Source organism: Camponotus floridanus, unplaced genomic scaffold, assembly GCF_003227725.1.
Source record: "Camponotus floridanus strain SB8 unplaced genomic scaffold, Cflo_v7.5 scaffold76, whole genome shotgun sequence".
NCBI lineage: Eukaryota > Metazoa > Arthropoda > Insecta > Hymenoptera > Formicidae > Camponotus > Camponotus floridanus.
In genome coordinates this window covers 815,794-843,132 of record NW_020229845.1, presented here as the reverse complement: position 1 = coordinate 843,132, position 27,339 = coordinate 815,794, and the positions used below count along the sequence as shown (strand labels likewise).

The 27,339-nt window shown below is 39.3% G+C and overlaps 1 protein-coding gene across 1 annotated transcript in view; it reads right to left on the bottom strand.

Annotated features, from left to right (window-relative positions):
* The window catches only part of LOC105249280 (cone-rod homeobox protein), a 39,664-nt gene that overhangs the window by 4,926 nt on the left and 7,399 nt on the right, over positions 1-27,339 (bottom strand). Inside the window, exons 2-4 of the mRNA XM_011254607.3 lie at positions 11,721-11,967; positions 6,507-6,712; positions 1,518-1,945 (exon numbers count right to left, since the gene is read on the bottom strand). Coding sequence (XP_011252909.2) covers positions 1,518-1,945; positions 6,507-6,712; positions 11,721-11,805 — 719 coding nt within the window. The 5' untranslated portion in view covers positions 11,806-11,967. The remainder of the gene's footprint in view (positions 1-1,517; positions 1,946-6,506; positions 6,713-11,720; positions 11,968-27,339) is intronic.

Sequence of the window (27,339 nt, the reverse complement as noted above, 5' to 3'; positions counted from 1 at the left end):
GACAAAGAGACGATTTAGCGACGGAGATAACATCCTCGCGACGCGAATCCGCTTCTGTACGGCACCGCGAAGCCGTTCTTAAGGTAAAGCTAAGGAAAGAAGGAACGCGGAGCTTACCCTCTCCCCCTCCCCACCCTCCCCCGCGTTGCCCCCCGTCAGGAGCTTCGCCGTGCCTTTGAATAAATGATGGGGATATATTTACGGCGAGCAGTTTTAAATAAATTACAACTGCGGGGAGACGGCGACGGGATATCTTCTTCCTGCCGTTTCTTCTTTACCTTCTCCCACGACCCTCCTCGTCCCTCTCCCCCTCCCCTTTCCTCTCGTCCCCCTCGTCACCATCCCCCGCCGTCTAACGCGCCGCATTACGCGTCTTCGCGATGTTTTTCGGCATTTTTTGTCCCCGATCTGGCCTCGATCTGTAGAAAGAAAGAGAGAAAGAGAGAGAGAGAGAGAGCCAGTCTCCACCATCTCGAGGATTATAAACGAATGCTCCCTGTCTTCGCGGAAAAAGAGGATCGCGAATGCGGGATAGATCGCCCCCTTTTCGATTTCTCGAACGTGCCCAGTTTTCTCTCCCTCATTCTTTATCCGCGATGTCGCGACTCTCGTAGAAATATTTCATGCGGCGCGAACTTTCTCTCGATACGCACGTATATAAATTTCTCAAACACATTGGTGATGTTGCAAGTAGATTGCGCGTATTAAGCGAATGAATATATTCATTTCGCGACGGGAAAAATATAAAAAAAAAATCTGTTTTTTTCATCGCACGAGAGAAAATTATACGCACGCAGAAAATTATATTCGCAGTTAAGTCTATTAATTGTGACGGGAGTTTATGGACAAAAATTCAGCATGACATTCATTTTTTGGCAACGCGATATCATGCTAGTGTGACGTTAAAAATTTTCACCTGCAACTGTCGATAACTTGGAAACTTTAATCCACTTGCTCCCGGAATTACGACATCAACCATACCCGCTGGAAACCGCCGGCCCTTTAACCTTTTTACCCGTCGCAAACTCTTTAGCTCCCTCGTCGCGTCTCGACGCTTCCTCTCGACATGCTAGTCGTAAATGCGAGACGCCATTCAGTTTCACGAGACAAAGCTTCGGAGGGAAAACTGACGTTCCCCTACTCTCTGCTTCTCTCTCTCTCTCTTTCTCTTTGCTTCGCCATAGACTCTGGAAGTTACAGTTTAACGAGGCGACGATTATCGCGATTATACGAGTGGCGATGATGACGACGACAGTAAGCGGGGGCGGGAAAGGGGAGGGAGGTTTAGATGCGGCTTTACCGGTGGACGGCGCGCCGTCACGAGAAGTGGTTTAATGGCGCGTATCGAGCATCCGGCCGGCATGTTCAGCGGCGCTTGCACCCGTTTGCTCGCTGAAATCGCCCGAGAGTTTATAAGGAGGAAAAGGGAGAAATAAGGGAGGATAAAGGAGGGAGGGAGAGAGAAGGAGGAAGATATTTCCTAAAGACGTAAATACAAACGAAGCTTAAGAGCTCACCTCTCGCCGGGCGGTCCGAGACCCCCTGCGGTGCTCGGTGGCGGCAGTGGCGCCCTTATGGGGGTCGGCGGTGGCGTCGAGACGCCACCCAGGGACGGCTGACTCGGCTGGGGCCGGGGGCTGACCGAGGCGGAAGTCGTGCTGGGACTCCTGGAGCCGCCACCGCCGCCGCCGCCGCCGCTGCCGCTACCGCCGCCAGCACCGCTTCCGATGCCTTCAACCACGGCGTCCTCCATGTCGGCTGCGCTGCTGCTCGTGGTGGTGCCCTCCGGGTCGTTCCCCGTGGGGCTCGGGCCCGCCGACGACGACGTCGGCGCGCTCAGAGCGGACGACTCCACGTTACCGCCACCCCCGCCCTCGCGCTTGCGTTGCTCCTCCTTCAGCCGCTCGCTCTTTCGCCATTTCGCTCGGCGATTTTGGAACCATACCTGGAAATTACGATGTGGAAATTTACGATTAGGAAAAAGATTGGTACTTCAGAATGGAGATAACGTTAGAATAGAGGCTTTTAAATTGATCGAGGAGACTTTAGTTTGATGCAAAAGTGTCTGGTTCTTCGAGTAAATTTTTCTAAAAAAGCAATTATAAAAATTTTCATAGAAAATTAATATTTTACGTCTTGCTAATATTTAATTTGCTAATGCGTCGTTCAATTTTCATTATTAATATACAACGATATATAAATGTCGCAGAAATAGTCTTCATTCATTCGACATTTGAAAATGCAATAGCCGACTTTGCTCAATTATTTTATTCCATGCTTTTAATATGTTTCATATTCTGTTCTACGATATAATTTTCGTTACAAAGTAAATGCGAATAGATATCCTACCGCGATATATACATCCACGGAGAAATTAAATTTCTTAAAAGCCAACTCGGCGAAAGTTTATAATAAGTCGTTGATTCAATATTCTCGACGATATATCTCAATCGAATATGACTATATCATGCGTGCCGAGAGGGTTAAAAGTTATGCGAAAGTCACGACGAGAAGCGATGAGAGGCAGAAGGAGAGGACAAAAATGAGACAGTCGTATCTATCTACGCCACTTCGCAATGTCCGCAAATGTGCAAGGATAATTGCATGCACGGAGGGGTGATATTCTGAGGCAGAGGAAAGCGCGAGGGTGTCCGAGAGGTTGGACGAGGGAGGATTGAAGAGAGGGGACCGGGGGCACTTTCCGCCGTGCATGTTCAACGAGCCGACAGCAACCACGGCGGCCGAGTGTTTTTTAAAAAGCTCGAGTTCCGCTAACGAGGCTAACTTGACATAATACCGGCTGAAATAGACTTTATTATACTCAGAGGTTCTCCGCCGACTTTTGTCCCGACGACGTATATGTAATAACGTTGTGTTTTCACGCGAATGAATCTTCATGTAGTGCGCTCACTAATAAAAGAACGTCACTTGTAATCAGAGCTATTAATCTGTTAAACACTGAAAAGTCGATTAAGAAAATTCATTACATACGGGCGGATTATATATAATATATAAAGTCTCATAATATAAAGTACTGTTCTTTTATTTCACGAGGGAAATTAAAAAAAGTAATTTTTTTTATAATTCCGCGATTTGTAGATGCTACTCTCTGCTAAAGATTTAAAAATTTTTTATTTTTTAAGCATACAGTTTGTACTCTTTTCTAAAAATTTTACAATTTTTTATTTTTTAAATAATTTTTTTCTCTAGAATTATTATATAATTCTAATTATTATTCTTAATAATTATTATTATATTTATATATAATTCTTATTATTACATAAATTTTAATAAATTATTATATAAATATCAATTATTATATAATTATTATATAATTTTAGAGAAAAATTATTTTAAAAATAAATTGTAAAATTTTTAGAAAAGAATACAAACTGTATATTTCAAAATTAAAAAATTAAAAAATTTGTAAATCTTTAAAATCTTTAAGAGAGAGTAGCACATATCATGTATAATGGATCTGGAAAATAATTATCTTATGAGTTCGGATCGCGAAACTTTTGCGGGAGAAGAGAAGCTTGGAAAATGGTTTAATAAAATAAATACGATAGGCACGACTCTACATCGCCTCAAACATCGCGAGGGGGTGGAAGATGATGGCAGACGGGGAGATATAATAATATCCTAAGGGTTACAGGGGGGCGAGTAATAGCTGGGAACAAAGCCATGGTTCCGTAGGGACCGTCGTCGTTTTCCTTTCCACCCTCGCGCGATCTCTCTCTTCTCCATTTTTTCTCTTTTTCAATACGAATTTAATCCGAAATTCGTTGATAATGGCATGACTCGACCTCGTCACCGGTAAAACATTTTTAATCGGCCACACCCTTGTTAATGCATTGCTGTTTGTTATGGGATTACAGGTCACACGTATCGCTGCGATATAATGAGAAAGGGTATAATAAAGTCTATTTTTAAAATCAATGAAAACGAACAATTAAACTAACAATTAATTTACGAAAAATCATTCTTTTCAACAATTTCTTTTACAGAATTTTTTCTTTTTCATTTTTCATTTTCATTTCTTGATTCAATCTGAAACTTTTCATTAACTATTCTGATCAATGAGTAAGCAATAATATTCCACATTATTTTTTTCTTCGTGTTATCGAGTTATTTTTTTATTCCTTCATTTTACGATTCCAAAGAAGCAAGCGTGATACTAAATAGAAAAAGAGAGGATTTATAAAATCCAATCAACGAGAATAGGAGAGCCGACGTGACAGCACCCAGCATCCCAGTGGTCCAAGGGCAAACGCAGGTGCGAACGGCGCGTCGCGTCTAATTCACGCAACGTCAGTAATTGCCGCTTGGCACATGTGCACTTCCCAACACGATTCGCAAGCGAATAATACGTGTGTGCGAGAAAATACACGCACATTCGCCGTGTGTGACGAGATGTCGTGCGCGGTACGTGCCTCGGCGATATATAGCGAACCCTCTTTCAACCCCCGCCATCCACCCCCGCCTTCTCCCCCTTCTAAGAGATTCTAATTGGAGTCTGGAGAAGAGGACGGGCGCTACATAAACGCGCCTATTTGTCCATTATTCCAGATTCCCTTTGTCTTTGCTAATGAAACAATGAGTCTGCGCCGTAATTGCGTCACAGCCAGACCAACTCTCCTCTCTCCCCTTCCCACCTTCTTCGTCGATTCCCCTCTGTCTCTTTCATTGTAATGTGTGCGTATGCTCTAACGTCTTTTTCTCTCATTCCCTCTCTTCTAAAGACTACAGCCTTCTCCTCAGCTTCGCAATCCGCGCGATGTACTGTCTCTTAGAAGTGCCTTTTATCACTTTGTGATTGAGGATCCTTCAACAAGTCAGGATATTAGCGTCGAGAAGCCGAGATTTTTATGACTCTTCTAAAATGAATGCGAACAATTGCATTTTGTTAAACAGCAATAGTAAGTGATTCACGCGATAATTGAAGAGCAAAAAGAGATTATATTCAGTATCGAGATGTATATTTAAAAATGAAATTTTTTAACATTTTGGAGCTGTCGAAAGATGTAGTCTTTAATTCGCGAAAACTCACGTCTGTCGAGAAATCAAAAGCCGTCATTGGTAATCAGATATCCTCCGCAAATGTTCCGACAGGATTTTAGAGAATCGCCGTTACTACAGGGATTCTCAGCGCGAATTACAGCGGCGTGAGTAAATATGGCCGTAAGGACGTGAGGCCAGGAGTACAAAGTAATCCCGGAGATTACCGGCTTACTCTGTCAGAAGATTACGTCAGGTCGAGGGTGTCAGCTCGCCCCTTGGGGGTCCGGGCCCCTTTCCCTCCCGCCCTGCCTGCCCTTCTGTACGTATATTCTTGCTTTTGTGGCAGCAACTACCGTCGTACAACCAAACAATCGATCATTATTGTCAATTTTTTACAGATTCATTTTATTCAATAATTGTTAAACCTATCATTTTTATTCTAATTCTCGTGTGCTATCTTTATTTATGCATAAAATTATATGCAAAATATAAAATGTATTTCGCATATATGTCGTATATAGATGAAGATATTCATAATAGATAACATCTATTTTATATATATAAAAATATATATATATGTAATAGATATTTTAGATAGAAAAGAAATAGAGATAAATAAAAATGGAAAAAGACTTGCTCAAAACATGCTTTCATGTATTTTTGCGAAATAATTTGTGAATATTAATGGATATATACGTAGGCGCAGATAATACGTTCTATTATGTGTTGTGTGAAATATTACACAAAAACACGATATAGAATGAAAAATGTTCTCGGAATTTCTCTACTTTAACGCTACAGAGGCGGACAAAAAATTACCGGGTTGCCGCGCGTAATTTTCTCATCGCATTAAAACGCGAAATCCAATCTCAATGCGCTGAGACGCATTAAAAGATTAAGCTAGCTACTACTGCCAATGCTCTCGGACGCGAATATTCTGTGAAGTTTTAATATACGTGCTTTCACGTTATCGAATAAACGTGATTATACAACGTGATTAGCATACTTTCGAGTAACCTGTTTTAATGTATCCTTAAATATAATATACAGTTACTCTTTTACCGTGAATATATTCATCTCCCTTATGGCAATGGATCTTTTTATAATTTAATCGGATTACAAACACATTGTTACATGTTATATATAAGATATATATAAAGATATATATAAATATACTTGCAGTGACAAAATGAAAGAGCGAACAAAGATATTTTGTTATATATACATAATTATATATAATATAATTTTCTTATAATAAAGTTATAAGAAAATTTTATAATAATTGTATTATAATCAAATTATAATACATATATATATAATAAAAAATAATAATTTGACAATACGCAGATATTCTCTGGACATGTTTGAAAAATATGTTTATAATCCGAAAGAAATAATAGATTCAAGTTGTAAATTGAGAAACTTATAAATTTGATTAGAGCGTTAAATTAGAATTGAAAAAATATAAGAGAGATTTGTGCATGTTGATATATATGTATATTCACCTGCACCCTAGCCTCCGTGAGATTAATCTTCATAGCCAAATCTTCCCTCGTAAAGACATCCGGGTAGTGAGTCTGCGCGAAGGCGGATTCGAGTTCCTCCAGTTGCTGAAGGGTGAAAGTAGTCCTATTCCGCCGTTGCTTCCTCCTCACGAAGGAATCCTCGCCAACTCCGTGTAGTGCCGGATGATAAGCGGAGTAACTAGTATCTGCAACGAAAACGGGAGAAATAAAAAGTAACCGCCTTAGTAAGACATGCTTTATAAATTGCGCAGATTTTAATTTACGCTAATAAGAAAAATTATTTAATGTTGCTAGAACAAAATTGATAAGAGAAAAATTTTGCGGGCCAAATAATAGAAAACAGAAAAAATTGATAAGTAGTAGTAATAAATATCATCAAAAATAATTTAATTAAATTATTTTTTCCAGAATTTAATTAAATTACCAGAAATATTAGAATCAGTTCCTTTATTGTTAAATATGATCATAATAAATTGTATATAGATGTTGCTCTCAATATTTAAAAAATTCATTTTTCTCTTCTTCCCGACCTATTTTAGACGAATTAATTCGACAAAGTTTCGCCTTTTAATTCTTGACAGATTCGAATTTGCAAAGTTCCAATGGAACTTACTTAGTTCGGTACTTCGCATATTTGACTGTGCTTGACTAGGGTTGGAGAAACTCGATAACTTGAAGAAACTTGTGAGTTACTGACAATCTCGCGGAGTTTTCAAATTTATACGGCGAGCATTATCGCACAAAATAAAATATAACAACATAAGGTTTTCTCACGGTTATATTAGTCATTAATATAAGTACAAGTTTTTAGATATCATTGTAAGAAGAGTCATTTGCATGCACATACATACTTACATCTATTTAATCTAATTTAACGCAATTTAGAAATTTGCGAGTGCAATTCTTGCACTGGATTTTCTTTGTATCGGATATATCGTCTACATCTTTTTGTTCTTCAAAACAACAACATGCAAATTCAAAAATATTTTGTTAAAATTATGTGCACTTTGTGATGACGCTGCCAAACGAGACATGTTAATTAAAAGTATTCGGAAAAGCACGATTAACCGCGATCGCACGTACGTATACATCTACACGAAGCGACGAAAAGTGAAGCGTCGATATAAAGGCATCGGTCGGATATGCCCGCGTACAACGAGACCACGAAGTGGGAGCAGACGTTACGAAGCGGCCGGAACCGCTCATCAATGATGCAGAGCAATCAGCGCAATTAATTACCACGGCGCTAAGCCGGGGCTTAGCGAAAAACACAAATTAATTTCCTAAGCTCATAAAAATTCATGCCACTCTCTCTCCGCCGCCCGACTGTCTCTCGCTCGCTCGCGCAATGTCTCTTCCTCCTCCTCCTCTCTCTTTTACCCTCCCCCTCCCCCGCGTCTCTCTTTCTCTTTCACCCTTTCTCCCTCTCGACAGAGAATGATAACGGCAACAAGGGGAGGAAGCGAGACGGGGGATAACGACGTGATGGTGTTGCGCCATCACAATGCAGCCGATTTACCCATATAGTTGCATCCACAGGGACGAGATACTTCGCCTCGATGCCACTGAACTTTCATAACTGTCGCGGACGTGCAATTATACGCTATGGTCGCCACGATCTCCCGTATCGTTTGCAAAATTAATATCAACGAGGATCCGCGCAAGGATTTTCGTTCTAAGCCGTACGCGAAAATAAACGATACGAGGATTTTCAGACCGATGATATTTTATCAGAGCGCTTAACGACATTGCGGACCTGCGGATGCGCTTGAAACTTGATTTCCGTGTTCCGTTGTGCATAATTATTATGCCAATCTTGAGAATTTCTCTTGTCTTATGAATTATTTTCATTTAGTATGCAAATGTGCTAATACCATGTGCAATCAGAAAGTTGTAATAAATGTAAGCAAAATTTATATCCGCCTTGAATGGTCTAAAATAATGACAAATGTATAAAATAATGTAACTTTATCGGCAACAATGTTTGATATTCGCGTTTCGAATTTTTGAATACTTTTAAATTTATAAATAACGCGAACAGAAACTCTTCGAAATTTATGTCGAACTACGATACATAAAATATATTTAATGACAATATATGTGTAGTATTTTTCTGCAAAGGATTTTTTTCATGTTCTCGGCAAATTGATAAGTAACGACCGTCGTTGTTGCTGCGGAGGAAACGAAGATGGAGAAGCGAATCGGGCGACGACCGCGGCGGCTAAATAAATTTGCCGGTGCCCCAAACTGAAATCCACTCAAGATCTTAGATTAGAGTCGGGCCGAAGTAAAGCCCGGATCCAGACAACTCGTACAACTCATCGGGAGTCGGTCTGATCCAATTTATTAGTAGTGCCTCGGGTACACGGAAGAAAGAGAGATAGATAGATAGAGAGGGAGAAGGAGAGAGATCCGGTGACTTTTGTGCTCAGGACGCACGCGCGACTTCCTTTCACGACACGCTTCGTCGTCGTTGACGCTTTGTCTACCCGTCAGCGGAAAACACAAAGCGAGGCGATTAATTTTTCGCGCACAGGAAGCGCCGAGTATCGTTAATTCGCGTGTCACTTCCTGACGGAATGTAAAATCGCATTGTCAACAAAATCGATATACAGCGTGTTTCTTAATAAGTGCGAAAAATTTTAGAAGATGATTCTTTGTCGAAAATTAAGGGGGGTTTTTCACATAAACTCCTACATTCCTCCCTGTGGAATTACACTCCTCTAAAAATGGCGGTAAAAATTAGGTTTTTATTTTTTTCTCAAATTTGGAACAAGTTAAAGAAATGAAATTAGGATATTCTCTACTGGTAAAAAGATTACTTATTAATATCTTTTTTCAACCTTTCCTATTATTATAAGGGAATGAAACTAGCGACTCTTATTCGATTTTTTTATTAGAATTGTTTAATGTTTATATGAAAAACCCTCTTTTCGACAAAGAATCATTTCCTAAAATTTTTCGCGCTTATTAAAAAACACCCTGTATATTTATACTTTGCTCAGATAAAACTTCGTAAGCCTTTAATTTAGAAATTATTGCATTAAGCTTGTCGTAAGTTTCTCTTGGTATAACGTATAAACACACAATTATTAACATATATATTTTATTTTAAATCAATTAAAATGTAAAATTCAACTCAAACTTCATGTTCTACACTGATTTCGTGTTTTCACACGGGCAGTCTATCGGGAGGGGGCTGAACAATTCAAAATTATTCCAAACGCGCGTCACGCGTCCTCCATGATCGTCCGTATCCGTTGCATTTGCGAACTGCAGGTCTCGTTCTCGGCGACCAGTCCCCCGTGAGGGAGGGGGACTCTCGTGGTGGAGACCCGTGGAAAAACTACACGTAGAGAACGAAATCTAATGACACCCCGACCGTTACTAATGACACTAACGAGGTAGTTAGATGTTAGAGCGAATGTCGGTGGGTCTGGACCGTGGGCCGAGTGAACCCACTTACCGACTTATCACGTAGTTACCTAATCTGTTTATCCCAACGGGGGGTAGAGGAGACCAGGGAGAAGGCTACGAGCCAGTGTGGACCAGAGGGAGCGGAGCGAGGGGAGCAGAAGAGGGGCGAGAAGGGGGCAATCGGTAGCTGGAAGGGTGCCCGGACGTCCCTGAGGACACCCGTTCCCCCGTCCCCCCTCTGCCCCCCGCGTCCACCTCGACGCCCTGTTCGATCATCTACCGGAGAAGAGAGATCGCCGTCTCTCCCACATTTATGAGCCTCAATGGGCGTTGTGTTTTAAAGAGAATATAAAGAATAGCGCTTCTTCCCACGTTCCTGAATTCCCGTGAATTTATATTCCGTAAAATATAAGCGACGGTTTATTTTCCTTTTATTCTCCCATATATTTGATATATATTTTATGATAAAAGAAGATAGTAACAGAATGCATAATTTCATGCTCCGACCTGATCTAAATCTTATCGAAGTTCATATCGTAATGTATGTCACTTCGTTTTTCAGTTGAAACAATTCTGGCATCTTTTTATGAATATAAAAGTTATAACTGTAGAATAAAAAATAGAAGACTAAAGTAAAGATCCTTCTCTTGTTAATAAAAAAAAATCTTTAATATCGTTACATATTTTTTTATTTATCTATTTTATCTGTTACTAATCATTCGATGCATCTTCACAATCGTAATAAAATGTTACGTTTATTGTAATTAAAAGCGACGAATGATTTTCGAAATTGGATTAATATTTTCCCTCCAATAAAATTAATGCAATTCGAAAAATATATAATCTCGCGATCGCATTATGTTGTATAACTCGATAAGGATAAACCATCGTTGCTAATCAAAGATGATGAGAGAGCAGATTATCGTCATGAGAGCTGATTATTGTCATTGATTACCGTCGATTTGACAGATTGCGTCGGTCCGGAAATTTGTCACCGGGAATGGGACGCGACTTGGAAAACGATCTGTGAATAGACAAACTGGCGTTCGAAGTTCTTGGATAGTGTGACTCGGTTCGACTGCCGGCGGGACGCGGTTTAACTGAAAGTTGGCTTCAAGTGCAAATTAAGTTTAGCGGCCGTCCAGTTTGTAGCGTCCACTTTGCGTAACTCGGTCTAGTCGGTAATGTAACTTCATCGATGTGTTCCGCTAGAGCGCAAGTGCCGGTACAATCAGTCTGCCCTCCCTTCGTCCCTTGCCCCTTGGTCACACTCCCGGTTGTATACCCGGTGTCCCGCTCTTTCTTCACCTCTATCTATATTTTTCTTCGGGTATCTATTCTTTCTTTCGTTTTGCCTATTGTCATCTCTCTCGTGAAAATTATCTCGAAAACGTGGGACTCCTCTCATGAAAAACAATATCTGTCTGAGGAACGTATCAGTTTGAGATTGAAAAAGTTGAACTCGCGAATGGAGAGAATCAAGATTTGCAATTCGATTTGCGAATGTATTCCCTCCGTATGCAGTTTTTTCACGTTCTATCTGCCTCTATTAAAGTCTCCGCGAAAGTTTCACATCACTTTTCGATGCGAAACAAGTTATTAGTAAAAACTACCCCCTTCTCGACGAATAAAGATAGTTTCGCAATGTCTTTTTTTACCAGTGAAAAGTCTGCACCGTCGACTTCACGTCGAAAATCAACGAGGGGAACTGGAGAACTGGAGGAATAAAAAATATCGTTGCACGCCCATAGGAGGAAGAATCGAATTTTTACTTACAGGGGTGAGTCGGGGCGAAAGGATACTCCAGGGACGGCGGTAATCGCGGCGCCGGGAGGCCCGGGGGGCAGTGGTAGCAGAACATGCTTCCGGCCCTGGCCACCGCCGCGCCGCCCCCCGGCCCACCGGCCCCCCCCGCGCCAGCACCCGGCACCTGCGGTTGACTCGACGGCTGCTGTTGCTGCTGTTGCTGCTGATGGTGCTGGTGGTGGTTATTGTTCGGCTGGTGGGCGTGGACCGCGCCAATCTGCAACCACACGCGTCAATGTCAATTGATTTCATAATCTCTTTCGCGGAGAAAAAAAAAGATTTCCACGATCGGTGGTTCGAGCGAGCGATAGTTTTCTTGCGTTATAAAATAATAATTGTAGAATAAAAGCACGTGCGGGTCGAGATATTAATGCTAATTATCCCGTTTACAAATAAATAAATTCCAGCAATAAATATATAGGGCGAATGTATATCTTTATCATAAATAATTTATCAAAATTTAGATATCGCAGATTTATTTAAAAATATCAGAAGTTTAAATTTTCTAAACTATTTAAGACAAAATCTCTCTGGATCCGAATCATGATTGCGGAGGAATTATCGAATTTTTCTTACAAAGTTAAATAATAGATACACATCTAATCGCCTTAAGTCTAGAGCTTTTTCTAATCCTAATGTTGTGCTAGGGGGTATATCGCGATGACCCTCGCGGAAAGCAGAGAATCGGAGCCACTTCCGATTTTGCCGTGCGACGCGCGGATTTTCGAAAGCGGGGTGAAATATGATTAAGAGGGAGCGCGACAGCGGCGTGCTGCAGCGGGGTGGGCGGTTATACGAGAGGGAGAGGGGTGGCGAGGAGAGGAAAGCGGATGGGTGGCCGATTACGCCAATCCCCATTAGAGGGATTGTAAACTCGCGTAAATAAATAATGTATGTATCGGCGAGAGAAGAGCTGCATACGAAGCGAGAGAGGGTGGGAGGGAGAAAGAAAGAGACAGAGAGAGAGATCGAGAGAGAAGAGCGGCGCGTAGAGGGCTCTTTGCCTAAGCAGGCATCGGTCGTGGAACTTAATAAACGGCGAAGTTATCAATTTATAATGAGACGGCATGTCGCGCATGCGCGTGCCTACGGGGCCCCGGCCGCCGTCGCCCATCGTTTCTCTCTCGTTATATAACGGCGTGCACGCGAGTGGCTTTAGAGAACCGGTGTACACACTAACTATACCCGGTCCCTCTGCCCCCCTCGCGCCGTCGTCCTTATCACTCTATGCGGCTGTTTATCTCGCTCGCTCCATCGCGACGTCTCCCCTTCGTCTCTCGCTTCTCCCCCTCCCCCGTCAGCCGCCGTTGCACCGTGTCTCTCCTTCTCTCTCTTTGCGGCTCTCCGGTACGAAGGGACAAATTGAATTTTAGATCATGGCGTGTTCCTGTGGGGTCCGCGAATAGAGAGGGACCGAGGGAAGGAGAGAGCAAGCGGCAGAAGCGGCAGAGGCGGACGTCGAGATGATACTAATTGAAATTTGAAATTGATATTAGCGAATTATTACCCCTCTCCGTCGCGCGTTCTGCTTGGCCCAACGCAATTACGCCGCCCGCGTGTCGGGTATCAAAAGTAATTGCTGCCAAACTTAACAAAATTCGAGCAATTCTCGTTTCAGCCGTCTGACCTACGGCGAAAACGACTCGTCGGCTATGTAGTCTCGTTCTCCTCCCCTCTCTTACATGATTAAATGTACTTTTATGGAATATACTCTTAATATGTTATTATGTTACTAACTCCCTTGTCAATAAAACGAAAAAAAAACCGGTTTAACGTCTCCACCTTAAAGTTGATTAAATCATTTAACATATAATAATTTTATAAAAATATATTCCATTATTCACTCGTCTTACTTTGTTAAATTTTAGATATTTTAAAGAATATCTAAAAGTATCGTGTATGTAGAGAGGTGTATTAAAAAAATATAAAAAAATTTTTTATAATACTTTTTTATAATATTTCCAACTACTAATTTTGATTTTAATAAGAACAAAAATGTTTACACAACACATACAATTTACTTTAAGAGAGACAGGGAGAAAGAGAGATTAATTTTTAAGAAACTTTTTCATAAAACATATACATTTCTCGTGCATCTTAGCAAAATAGCTATCCAAAATCCGACGATTAATTACCAAAACAGATAGTTGATTTATCGCGATTCAGGAAATTCCAAGCAACAATCGCAATTCACTCATCATCCGATTCCCATAAATTCATCTGCTGTGAATGGTGGCTATTGGTTTTGCGTTTGCAGAGAGTTAGGCGCATAATGACGGGACATACGCAACGACAGAAGGGACGAAATGTAGCGAAGCTAATCCGCGAAGGGGGACGTGAGGCCCGCGGGTGTCCCTGCGGCACACGAGAAGGGGTGGGCAGGGGGGAGAGAGCCACCGCGGGGGTTGCTCGCAGATTCCACTCTCGCGCGCCAACATACGCGTCTCTCTCGCCCCTTGCTTCCTTCTCTCGCCCCCTCTTTTCTTGCTATCCTTCTCACCCTCTACAAAATAGGGCCGGCATGTGGTCCTAGAGTATATTTGCGGTGTTCAACCAGCCGGGCGAAATATTATGCCAGTGTTTTATTGTGCGATCATCCCGATGTGGTGGCGCCCCACTGCGTGCAAGGGCGAAGGGATTGCGGCTTCGAGTGTTGCGCGGAGTGTGTTTACACATTGGCACACGCCATCGGATTTGTTACACGCTCGTTATACGCTGTGCCTGGGTGTTTATCGAAGCCGATATATTCAATAATATTTGAAGAGCGAGCAATTACGAATGGAGAACAATATTTTTTATCGAGTCTTCTTACCTCAATTTATTGTAAAAAAAGTTTACCGTGGGATTTACTCCAAGTTTTATTTAAATATTTAAATTACACATGATGTATACATGTGTTAAATGAATCGAAAAATTTACATGTATGCGAATGTTTTTATATAGAATAACTCTATATCAATTATAAATTCTGTAAATGAAAAGGATAGATGGAAAATTGTAGAAACCGGTCCAAATGAATATAATATCTACTTGAATCAGAAATATATATTCACATAAAAATATTTTTTATACCGAATTACCGAATTATAAAAAGTTAATGCTAAATAATATATTTGATTTAAATGTTAGCTAAAATTTTATTGAAATACATTTAGTACATTTAATTTTACAATCAGGAATATAAATATTTTTAAATATATATTTCTTGAGATTTAGAGATTTCAAATAATCAATTGAAATAATTATTTCTCTTGTTGTATAAACTAAAAAATATTTGAATATTATTTTTATCAATGAATGCTTATCGACTTTTAGATTTTTTCTTTCTTACGATTTATATTTTAACGTTTGTTCGTTTTACTAAAAACATGTTAGTTATGTTTAATAAATTAAAATTATATAAATATTGATACTTTTCTGAAATATTTATTTATTTTTACTTCTCTGAAATATTTATTTATTTTTTACTGATACTTCTCTGAAATATTTATTTTTTTTTAATTATTTTTCTCATTATATAACCATTTAAAATAATATGTAAAATAATCAATTTAAAATTAAAAAATTTTAATCATTTTTTCAAACAAGTATCTCCTTTTTTATGATTCTTAAAATTATTATATTAATAAATTTCAAACAAATATGTGTATATATATATATATATATATATATATATATTTATTATCATTATTATATTATTTTAAAATTAATGTGATTAATTATAAATAATTAATTTCAATAGTCTATTTTTAAAATGTGCCCACTAGATATTGTTTGAGATAGCGCAACAGATTTACTAAACAATATATAATTAGGCAGTTTAAACTTATACATATAGTAGAGAACATTAACTGCACGGGCAATAATCTGAGGAATAATTTTATGAGTTGATACGTCGTTGAAGATATATACACGCATAATGCGGTTAATGAAAGCTAAACCAGATAGGGGCGTATATCTCGCACTTAAAGACGAATGAAGACAAGGGGTTCAGCAGTGCTGCGCGCGAACAATGCGTATCGGATAGCCGGGTGTTTAGATTCCGCGCGTATATGACACTGCGCGCTCATTAGAGCGCGGCGCTAATTGCATAATTGCTGTCGGCAATTATGAGCAAAGCGATGCCGCATAACGGAGGGGGCTCGGTGGCGGCGGCAACGACGGTGACGTCAACATCCAATAATTCGGCACGCGACGACAATCGCGCGCTTTGCACCGCCGCGCCATTGCGCAAATATCAGAAATTGCAATTAAAAGCGATAATTTTGTAATTAGCTTCCCCTCCTTTCCTCCTCTCTTCATTTTTTCCGCTTATCGCGCTTCTGTTTCAATCCGAAATGCTCTTGATGTCGCAGATTCTCCACCCGTGATTTTCAGGTATGCTTGAATTTAATGGGATTATTTTATAAATATTTGTATTCAATATTAATATCAAGTAAAACAAATATATATTTTACATTTTTCTCGAAAAGTATATTACTTTGCGATAATGCTCGTTCACACGTCTGCAATAGTTAAAGAAGAGTTATATAATATTATTAGTTTGATTGATAATAACAAAGAAGAAATTTGGCAGCAATAAAAGATCAAGATTTTTAATCATTATTTTTATGACAAATAAATAGTAAGTAAGAATTATAAAAAAAATTATAGTATTATATAAAATTATAGTATTTCGACTTTTAATTATATATTTCGCAAAAAATAATAAAGCAAAAATAAAAATAATATATCCGCAAAAATTAATTTCAGTCTTGAAGAATGAAACGTTAATCATGTTATAACACGCAGTTGTCTTCTTCGCTTCTTGCTCGAGAAGAGAAACAATGGATGATCGTATCGATGCAACATAGTATGCATCATTGCGCATCGCGTGCAGCGATGGCGGCTGTCAAGAGCGACGAGCGCGAGAAATTCGTGGAGCTGCCGCAATTGAAGTCGTGTACGTCGGAAAAACTCGCGATTAAACGAAGATTTCATTAGGGACAATATATTGCGGTGGCATCGACGGCACTCGTTGACCGTCGAGCGGGCGCGGGTCCCGGTTTCTTTATTGGCCGGTCTCGGGGAATAAATTGGAGGGAATTAATTAAGCGGCACAAATTGGATGCAGCGCGTTAGCCCTTATTCGTGGATGACACAATTTAATAAGCATCTTCTAACGTAAACTGAGAGCCATAGGGAGAGAGAGAGAGACGAACAGCTCTTCGAATAAACGAGTGTATGCGGGACGAAGATGTTGTGAAAGATGACGAATCTGATGTCATCATGATTGAGTCAGTTTTCTGTTTGCGGTAGCATTAATACACATTCAATAAGATTTAATAAAACAATTATAAAGTGTACATTAATTTTTTTTTTATAATTTATATATTATAATGTTCATGCATAAAAGAATATAAGAGTATATTAATATACATATATTCTTTACATATAAAAAGTATAGTTTATAAAGTTTAATTATAATATTATAATTCATATTATTATGGTTCGCGGTTCGATTTTTTTATGTAAAATTTGTACAGTATTTTTAAACTAACAATAGGAAAGACGCGCTGTCTTAAAGTTGCGTGTAATTCCTCTCGCGTATTTCTCTTTCTCTATCCATCTATCATTTTCGTTCGCATCGCTACCATCAGCGAATCGCCTTTGACGAGAGAAACGTTAACGCCCATACAACGGAGCAACAATGCGCCGATTGTCACGGGTCAAGAGAGAAGAGCGTGGTCTAGAATGTAATATTGTCGTCCACAATATGATTGTACATTGGCTTCGATAATATTATATGGACGGTCGCGGGGTTAACGGGCCGCATTGTCGTCTCGTCGAAAAGAAATCGAGGACAAAACGAACTGTGGGTAAATACGTCGCAAGCCGCCTCTCGGCGAGGGCAATTAAAAACGCGCGATATACACGGTGTTCCCAATTGATAGTCGATCAATGCGCATATCGGTAAAAGTGTCTCTTTCAATCACAATCACTTGTACATAATTAAAAACCATGTTAAATTAATTAATTAATAATAAATAACGGATAAAAATTGCGAATTCTAACATAACGTAGATCTACCTGACTTGTATATATCGCTCCGTAGAAGAATAGTCTGCAAATTTCGCCCGTTCGAAAACGGCGAAAAATTGCTCATAAAACGGCATCGGCTCCGAATCATCCTTTGGAGAATCCGCGATACCGAGACATTCGGGACATCCTGTATAGAGAGCGGCCCGGCTCTCAACACACGGCGGGATCGCTCTCGCATCGAGCATCGGTGTAATGTACTTTGGTTAAGCGCATCGGAGCATGCTCGTCGCCGAGTTAACGCATTTAATGGAGGTTAACTTTGCATATGGTATTGCTCCCCCGTGCCGTAACCCCTTTACTAGCGCGGCGCGCTCGACGGTATCGAGCGCGCGCGCGCGCGCGCGCGCGACGCCGGCGTCCAAACTAACCGGGAATTATGCCGCGATACAAAGCGGATAATTACGAGGCGGCCTGATCGATCTTACATCTGCCTTTCCCTCCCTCTCCTCTTTCTCCCCCTTCCGACGGTCTCCTCACTCCACGCACGTAATAATGTAAAACTATTTGCGCCACTGTACGTAAACTTTCGTAAGTGCGCTCCGAGCTTGCTCCTCTCCTTCCTCTCCCTCTCTTCCTCCACAAAGATAGCTCCTACGGTATATCATTTTGCGAACATCGCGGCAGACATGCTCCTCCTCGCCAAGAGACGTGCATACTTAACGTCGAAAAACACCGCGCGATGCTTTTCGAGGCGTTTCGCGCTCTACGGGTGCAAAGGATCTATTACAATAAAATTTATTATCGCGCATTTTTTTGCCGATGATTTATCTCTTCCTCAAGAGGGTATGTGGAAAATTTAAATAATCATTTTTTTTTTGTGAGACAGAAATCAATCAGATATGATATTTTCCCTCCTGAAGCTTCAAATATTATAATCACTGAAGAAAATTCAAAGAAAAATTCGAAGAAAATGTTTGCGTCTGCTTTTAAATTAAACGGATCTACGCTTGCATAAGATATAGTGTATGTGATTACAATTGAAATCGCTGGGCCGGGAAGGGTTAAGCGGATTATCAAGCGACGTGATATTATTGTACTATCAAATTGTGCGCCTTGATTTAATCCGTTCAAATAATGCTGGCAATATAATACTGAGAGTCACGTTGATAAAATTATTGCTTTATCATTTATCTATTCGTAAAAAGATGAAGTTTTTAAATGGCTGAAATGAGAGTTTGTTACGTAACTTTAAAACCAAGTTAGAAGTAGTACTGGACTGGTGTAGAAGGAGAGAGCAGAGAAGCACAGAGAGGCTGGCTCTTAATAAATTTTCTATCTAAATTATACGCGATAAAATTACGTTACGCGTACATATCGGCGATGTAAAATCGTTTTCGGCAAGGCCGAAGCGTGAAAGCCGCAAATATAGAATCCGGGTATCGTTATAACCCCTGTATTAAATGCATATATAAATTAATTCGACCGAATTGAATAACTAATTATAAATTAATAGCATGTAACGAGCGAACCGTGCGCGACGCGGATCCCTATGCCATTTGGAACTGCGAGCGGTTATGTGATGTCAACAACAACAACAGCATTAAATAATAAATACGGCCGTTAAACAGCTATCATTAGCTCGTACATTACGCACAGATCCGTAAAACACTCTTCTAAAAATAATTATTATAATCTCTATAGATATTGGAAACAAGAAGGCTAAATGTATCACAAATACCTTGCTGTAAAGAGAATGAAATTACAATTGCATATATATTTGTATGTAATTAAAATTATTTATACAAATATTTATATAATTTACATAATTGTTATAATATTAATTTGAGAAAATAATATATCGTTATGTTACGTTAAAATATTGTTGAAATATTTCCTTGGACATCGGATTTTCTTAAATCTTATTATTTAATGAAAAATATAAATGACGATAGAAATAAAATACACAAGGCAGATAATAACGATCAGTTTAATTATAGAAATACAAAATTAAAAGCAAAAAAGTTTGCAAACTGATCCTCTTTTAAATTACGACTATGAAGTACGACGACTTCATTATATGATGTAAGCATAAAGTCAGGAAGATTCTCATCGAGTAAGAAAATGGAACTTGCCACGATTGAATTTAAACTGATTATTGATTTATATCGACTTTGCTTTATACCGCTTTCCTTTCTCCTCGACCGCTGTCTAAAGACAAGTTTTAATTGAAAGTTGATTAAGACTGCGCTGTACTGTAATAAATTACAGCCTTAACTTAGCCTGTGGTCTCGAGATCGCGTAACCGAATCTCTTTATTTAAGGCAACCGTCGATTTTCTAAGTTTCACCTTTTTTAAAAATTGTACAGCAATATACTTTTATAAATCTCGTAAGAAATACAAGTTAATTTTAATTAATTTTTGTCATTTATACGAAATAAGGCATTTTCGTAGAATGTATTTTTAGAGAAATGTAAGAGTTTTAACATGAAAAATGTAAAAATATATTTAAAAAATAAATAAACAAAGCTATGTATCATTAAAAAGAAGAGAAAAGAGACATTTCAAAATATTATTATATTTTAATGAAATAACAATCATTCATAAAGAGTCTTTATATAGGGGTGTTTAGTGACATTTAAAGATCATGAATGTATTCCGGAAGCGGAACCTTCCCACTACAAAATCACGTTCGGACATCCTTTCCCCATACAAAAGAAAGTGCACAGATTACTCATCGTAGTCAAGATATCAATACAAGATATGTAAGATATGTAATAACATACGGAAATAATCACAGAGAATACAATATTTCATACATACGGAAATAATCACAGAAAATATAATATTTCATAATCATCAATTAAAAATTATTCATAATTATCACTATAAATATTGCAATTATTTTATTATAATTGATTTATTATGAGATTATCTTTATAATTTTTCTATATTTATTATTCCAAAGAAAGAAATAAGAATAGCATTTATTTCCTTTGACTCGGGATGTAGCTCAATGTGAGAAACAACCACCAAAGTTGCAAGCAACGAAAGAGACACAGAGAGAGAAAAAAAAGAAATGTTGAAAAGGATAGCTAATTCAAAATCGTGCTTGCACGCACAGAGAACCACTTGATCCCCCCACCTCCATCCCCGATAACACTCTTCTTCACTCACTCTCGTATCTTTCGACATACACATACAGACATACAACGTGACGCAGGTCGACTCCATTTGACTTTTCGCTCCACTCGATTCCACCGCATTGCACACGCCCTTTCCGATGTGCACACTCGAGAGAACATTCTCTCCTCTCTCCTACTTTCATTCTTTCATCTCTCTTTCTGTCGCCCTTTTTGTGAAAAAAGGGAGAGAAGCCACCCCGTGTTTACATCCTTTGCTCACGCACTCTCGTTACCTCTGTGTCGCTCACTCTCGATTTACAGAACGACCAGCGTGGTTTTCGGTTTATTTCCCGCTTATCCATTCGACATTTGATTTATTCCGTCTACCGCGCACCGCGTTCTGCGGGTGGTACGCTTCGATTATCACACTATGGACTGTCGCCCGATTGTGAAAAGAAACGCGCTGGCAGTGAAACATGATGAGATTACGTTTGGATAAATAAAATAAAGTGATAAAAATGATAGTCTAATAGTTTTCTCGATATACTCTGTAGATTAGATTCTGTTAAAATATTCCGTTCTGTTATAAAAATTGTTCTAAACTCATAAAAAAAATATTATGATAAAAATGATATTTATACAAATATAAGATAATATTTCTATCTGTCTTCCCGAGTCGAGATTTTGTATCTCAATTTTTTTACGTTTATGAAAGAGAGAATTTCGATAGATTTAATTTACATAGGAATAGAGTTTCTATTTTCTCACTCAATAAACAACAAAGAAACAATTTTCTATTTATTATTGGAAATTTTTAAAAAAAGTTCGACAAAACTATAAGCTAAATAATTTCGAAAAAAAGTGAGATTTAGAAACTTTTAATGCGTTTATGGAAATTAAGCTCTTTTTTTGTATTTTAAACAGATCATGAACAAATTTCCACTTAGAGGTTTAAAAGAGAAGTTATAAAAAAAACTAAATTTTTTAAATAATTTTAAAAGATAATAATAATCTGATTGTTAAAAGTATCAAAATATACTATCAATTGAAATAAAAAAATAGAGACAAAATTTTGGCTCTCAGGAAGAACGAAGATTTTATCATGCTATGCGTTACACAAGATGAAAATGCAATTGATAATCTGGCAAAAATATGATGCCCGATTCTGTACTCGGGCAGAAATCAAGGCCGTCTTCTCGTCAGCGGAATATATTAACGTGAACGAGGGAGATAGAGAGAGAGAGAGAGGGAGAGAAGAGAACCGACGAAGAAGAAGCATCGACGGTGTGATTGAATTAATCTGTCAATTTGCCAATTACACGGATGAGTTTGTTTGGTGGCCGCGTGTCTCTCTCCGTTCATCGATCGCAACCGGATCGGCGGTCGGTTGCCTCTCGTACATGTTCTCCACGCGTGTGCGTGAAATCGCGACGTGCGACGCACGTGCGTGCACCGCGCCTCTACGCGCGCATGTGCACGATGCACGCCCGCGCGTGCACTCGCGCGCTACAACCGCGTGCACAGGCTCGATGCACAGATTCAACGAGCTGAATTGGTGCACCGTACCGTAGAGGAGGCGGAAGATCGTATTGATTCTCCGGTTACAGAGACCGGCGACGCACAGACAGAGAGAGAAAGAGAGAGGAACGTACGACGAGCTTGACTTCTTGCCTGGAGCGAGAATCCTCCTCAGCCTCTGCGCGAAAAAATAAAGCTTCCACACAACCGTCCCGATTATATGTCGATGATATGACAGCAAGATTCACAGCTTTTAATCTTCCGCAATTTTTCAGATTACGACTGCAGAGTTTGATTCTATTATCCTACGCTATGTCTGCTGGAGATTTGTGCAATTATAAAATTTTAATTTCTCCCAGAAAATAAATTTAAATACATGAAATATGTAATTTACGAATATACAATATATAACTTGTATAATTTGTTATCAAAATTCATGTTTATATTATAAAATTGATGAAATGATACAAAAAGGAAAGTTGTAAAACATATTTTTATCTATTGTATTTAAAAAATCTAGCATTTTCAATTTTAACCCTAAAGCAATAATAATACATATATCAGTAATATATATATTATCGATATTTTTCAAGAAATATTAAAATCTCTTATGCTACCATATTGCATATACCGTCTTAAACTTTACAAATTTGAAAACAATTTCGCAACCAATGATTTTAAAAATCCTCGGTTATCAAGTTTCATAAAAATATATACATTTAATAATAGAATAAACTGACGAGTTAAAAAAAAAGAAAAAAACTTAAAACATTAAGACATTTGTCGGAACAGAAGATATCCAATTGGATTGAAGATTGATTACTTATTGTGTAATATATACTATAAATTGCATATTAGAATTCGATATGCAAGCTAACATTTTTCTCTCGACCTGCCTCAAATATATATCAAAAATACCAAGATGCCGAGAATCCTATTGTAGGTCGTTGCACGCAAGCACGCGGTATTATTGTATTCGCCGCGGTAAAGTTATATCAAGCCAAAGTTAGGTTTGTTCCCCGAGATGCGCGAGAAAGAGCACGGTCGGACTCGCGTGCGTCTGCGAAAGAAAGAGAGAGAAATATAGAGAGAATGAGTGAGTGAAAGAGAGAAAGACAGAGAAAGAGAGAGACGAGCGGATAGACTCCTAGGCGGTGTAATATCACTCGTTGATATGGGTGCGGAGAGAAGAGGAGGGAGGAGGAGAGGCTGAGGCCGCGGGCTGCGAGAGGGAATAAGGGGATGCGCAGTCGAGGGTTTCGTTCCCGAGCTCGGCTCCGAGCCCCGAGGGCACCATTTCCAGCGGAACCGAGAGCGCGCGCGAACCGGGATGCGGGGATCCCCGGATCCCACCGCTATTCCAATTGCTTCCCTGTTTGATATGCGCCAATTTCGTCCAATATGTCGCGCCCCTTAGACGACACGATTTACCCAGCGAGAGAGCTTGTGGCCTCCCCTTCTCTCTCTCCTTTACCAGTACAAGGAATCCTAGAGTAAAAAAAAATAAGAATATCCACGAGATATATTCCGTCACGCTTTTGTGGATCTGTCGATTTAAATGAAATCCACAAAATTAAACGTGTAAGAAATTTTAAATATGTTTCTGTTCTCTCGAATTTATATAGATAATAATCTTAGCAGATATTTAAAGTTTCTTTGTTTCGTGAATTTTTAATTACTTTTTTTTTACTTTTTTATCTCGCTTTACATATCATCGTATGCAAATTTAAAATTTATCTATATATTTTTAAATCAAATATCTGATTTACTAATTTTTTGTTTCTCCGCTTCCATTTCGTTCCGATGTGATTGCACCCTCACTTACGGGTGATATTTCCGGCCGGCCGTACGCAAGGGAATCCCTGGCGTGCGAGATGATCGCGGATGGTCACGTGTCGCCGAGTGACTACTGGCTCTCTTCCTCAATGATACTCGACGCGTTGTCACGTTTGAAAGGTCCATTTATATTATTTATCGCCCGGCTTTTCCGCGCGGGAAAGGTCCGAAGAAAGGCATTGGCGAGAGATGTCCGGCGCGTGTTTACTTACGTGCTCGCTAACGTAAACGGATGATTGCGGAATGACCGTTATCTGATTGCGTATATTTGTATATAAAAGAGAAAGAAAGAAAGAGAGACAGGACACGTCTTGTTTCAGATAAAAAATTATTAATTCCATGCAACTCTTGATGATGCATCGTATAAAACATATATCTCTTCATTATTTAGATCGTTAGAATTTCTCTGTTTATTTGAAATATGCTTTTAAATTTTTCACAACTTGAGATTATTTCTGCTCCCTTTTTCTCTCCCTCCCTATAAAGAATCTATATGTTAAAAAAATTAAAATTTTCATCATATTTTTTATACATATTTTCGCAAGAGAGAGATATATTCTTTTTGTCTTTTAGCATGATGTAAAATTTTAAGTTTGCTTTTCAATAGAATTTCGCCGTGAGATTGTTGAAAAGAAAGAAGCCGGATAACCGTAAACAAGTAAATATATTTGCCGATACATTCGCTAATAGCTTTCGTGAATCATATATTAGATATACCATTGTCGTGCATACATTATTCAACAGGATCGAACGGTTCCTCGCTATTTCCGCGAGTTTCATTTTTACGAATCCGCGATAGAAGGGAGGCAGGGAGAAGCGTACGGAATTATATACTTGTTCGCTCAACTGTGCGGAATAACGCTCAATCATCCACTTGTTTCTCCGCGTATGTACCCGTATCCTATTGTAGACCGCTCTACAGATCTGGCGTCTGTCCCGGACGCATTATCGGACGTTATCAATCCCGCGAATGGGTAAAATGATAAAGTCATTAACAATGCGCACCGTAACCGTGCCATGCAACGCGGTCGAGTTGCCAAATCCGCGACGCGCTTTATAACTTTACCGTATAGCGCGCGCAAACCTTGTTCCGGGTAATCTCATTTTCCTCGCGAACTTTCCCGAATTCGCGAGAGTTCGCTCGGAAGAGATGATCGTTAAACGCATTATTCCGCATTCTTCTAAAAGTGCACAATTCTTATCTTCCTCGATATCTTTCTGGACCATTGTCAGCTCCCAATGTGTTATCAAACTATTATATCACATTGAATATCAAATATTGTTTCATGTAAGAGTGTCTAAAATTTTAAGGGAATTTTACAACACCTTGAAGAAGATTAATGATACCTATATCGATGATATATTAATTATATATTAATTGATATCTGATAATATTAATATGATACGAGTGCTGAATGGTGTGTTAATAAATCTTGTAGAAAATCACGGAGATTGCGGCGACGATACACGAAGCGATCATAGCCACCCCCAGGGGGCGCAGAATGGATCCGGTCGAGGAGCGAGTGGTAGAAGCGCGTAAGGGGATAGATGGTAAAGAGGAAGCTCGTAAAGAAAATGCGCGCGCGAGGCAAGCGGAGAGGGGTGGAAGCAGTCAGTCAGGTAGAGAAGAAGCCGGGAACGTGCCGGGAATGTATGTAGGCTCCCCGTTACTCGGCTGGACGGCCGTACAGAGAACCCGAGCTCTTCGCTCTTTCCTGCCGACCTCCTCCCTCGGCCCTTATACCACGGACTGCGTGTATGTGTGTGCATGTGTGTACAACTCGCCCGGGCTCGCTCCTCCTGTATTATTGCCCAACCGTAAATTTCGCCCGGAAAGCGATTTAGCGAGGAAACGGTAAGGATAAATCTTGAAAAAGTCGAAAAGCGTAAAACAGGAGCACCACAGCCGGGGGTTGCATGAGCAGCCCAGGGGGGAGGGGGGGGGGGCAGAGAAGGGAAGAGCAAGAAGGTACGAAGAGAGAGGAGGCTCCTTACTTTGATATATATATATATATATATATATATATATATATATATATATATATGTATATACTGGGTAACCCCCCGCGATCTTCTTGCTCTCTTCTCACCTCCTAGGGTCGCTGCACCTTCCTCCTCCCCTTACTTCTCCTTGCAGTTTCCTCTTTTCCCTCCCTTCCTCTGTCTTTATCCCCCGTTCTCGTTCCGCGCCACCGTGTGTTCCGCTTCTTCTTTCCCTCGGTAGTTTTCTGCCCCCGTGCACCTCAGGAAAGGAGGAAAAGGGGGCGTGTCCGCGCGCGCGAAAAGCGGCGTGTGTGCATTTCTTTCGTGTAATCGCTCCCCCCGAACGATGCTTACGTTACTTCTCTTTCTACTCTTCTCTTCCCCGTTTCTTCGTAGAAAATTCGCTTTCATCATGAGAGTTATTCACGGTATTCGTTTACATACGTTTATCCGCGGCGACGTGGTTATCAGACTTATCAGCGCGAAAATTTCCAAAAGCAGCCGGGATTTCTTCGCGATTTTATTTCCTTGTCAATCTTTGTATATCGTATCTGTGATTAATCAAAATGATACATCTCTGTCAGATGACCTTTATTCATTTGAAATTCTCAGTGAATATACTGGGTCGAGAGAAATGACGGATTGAACATTTTATTTCCTTGTCAATCTTTGTATATCGTATCTGTGTGATTAATCAAAATGATACATCTCTATCAAACCATCTTTATTTATGAATTCTACAATCAATCGCGAAGAGTTTGGTTCTAAAACATCCCTCGTTTCATACTTCTTAAATTTGTTTATATATTAATTACATACATTACTCTCTAATTATCAGAAACTTATGAAATGTATCTGTAATATAATCACATATACTAATCTATTGTCATTTGAAATTCTCAGTGAATATACCGGGTCGAGAGAAATGACGGATTGAACATTTTATTTCCTTGTCAATCTTTGTATATCGTATCTGTGTGATTAATCAAAATGATACATCTCTATCAAACCATCTTCATTTACGAATTCTACAATCAATCACGAAGAGTTTGGTTCTAAAACATCCCTCGTTTCATACGTCTTAAATTTATTCATATATTTATTATAC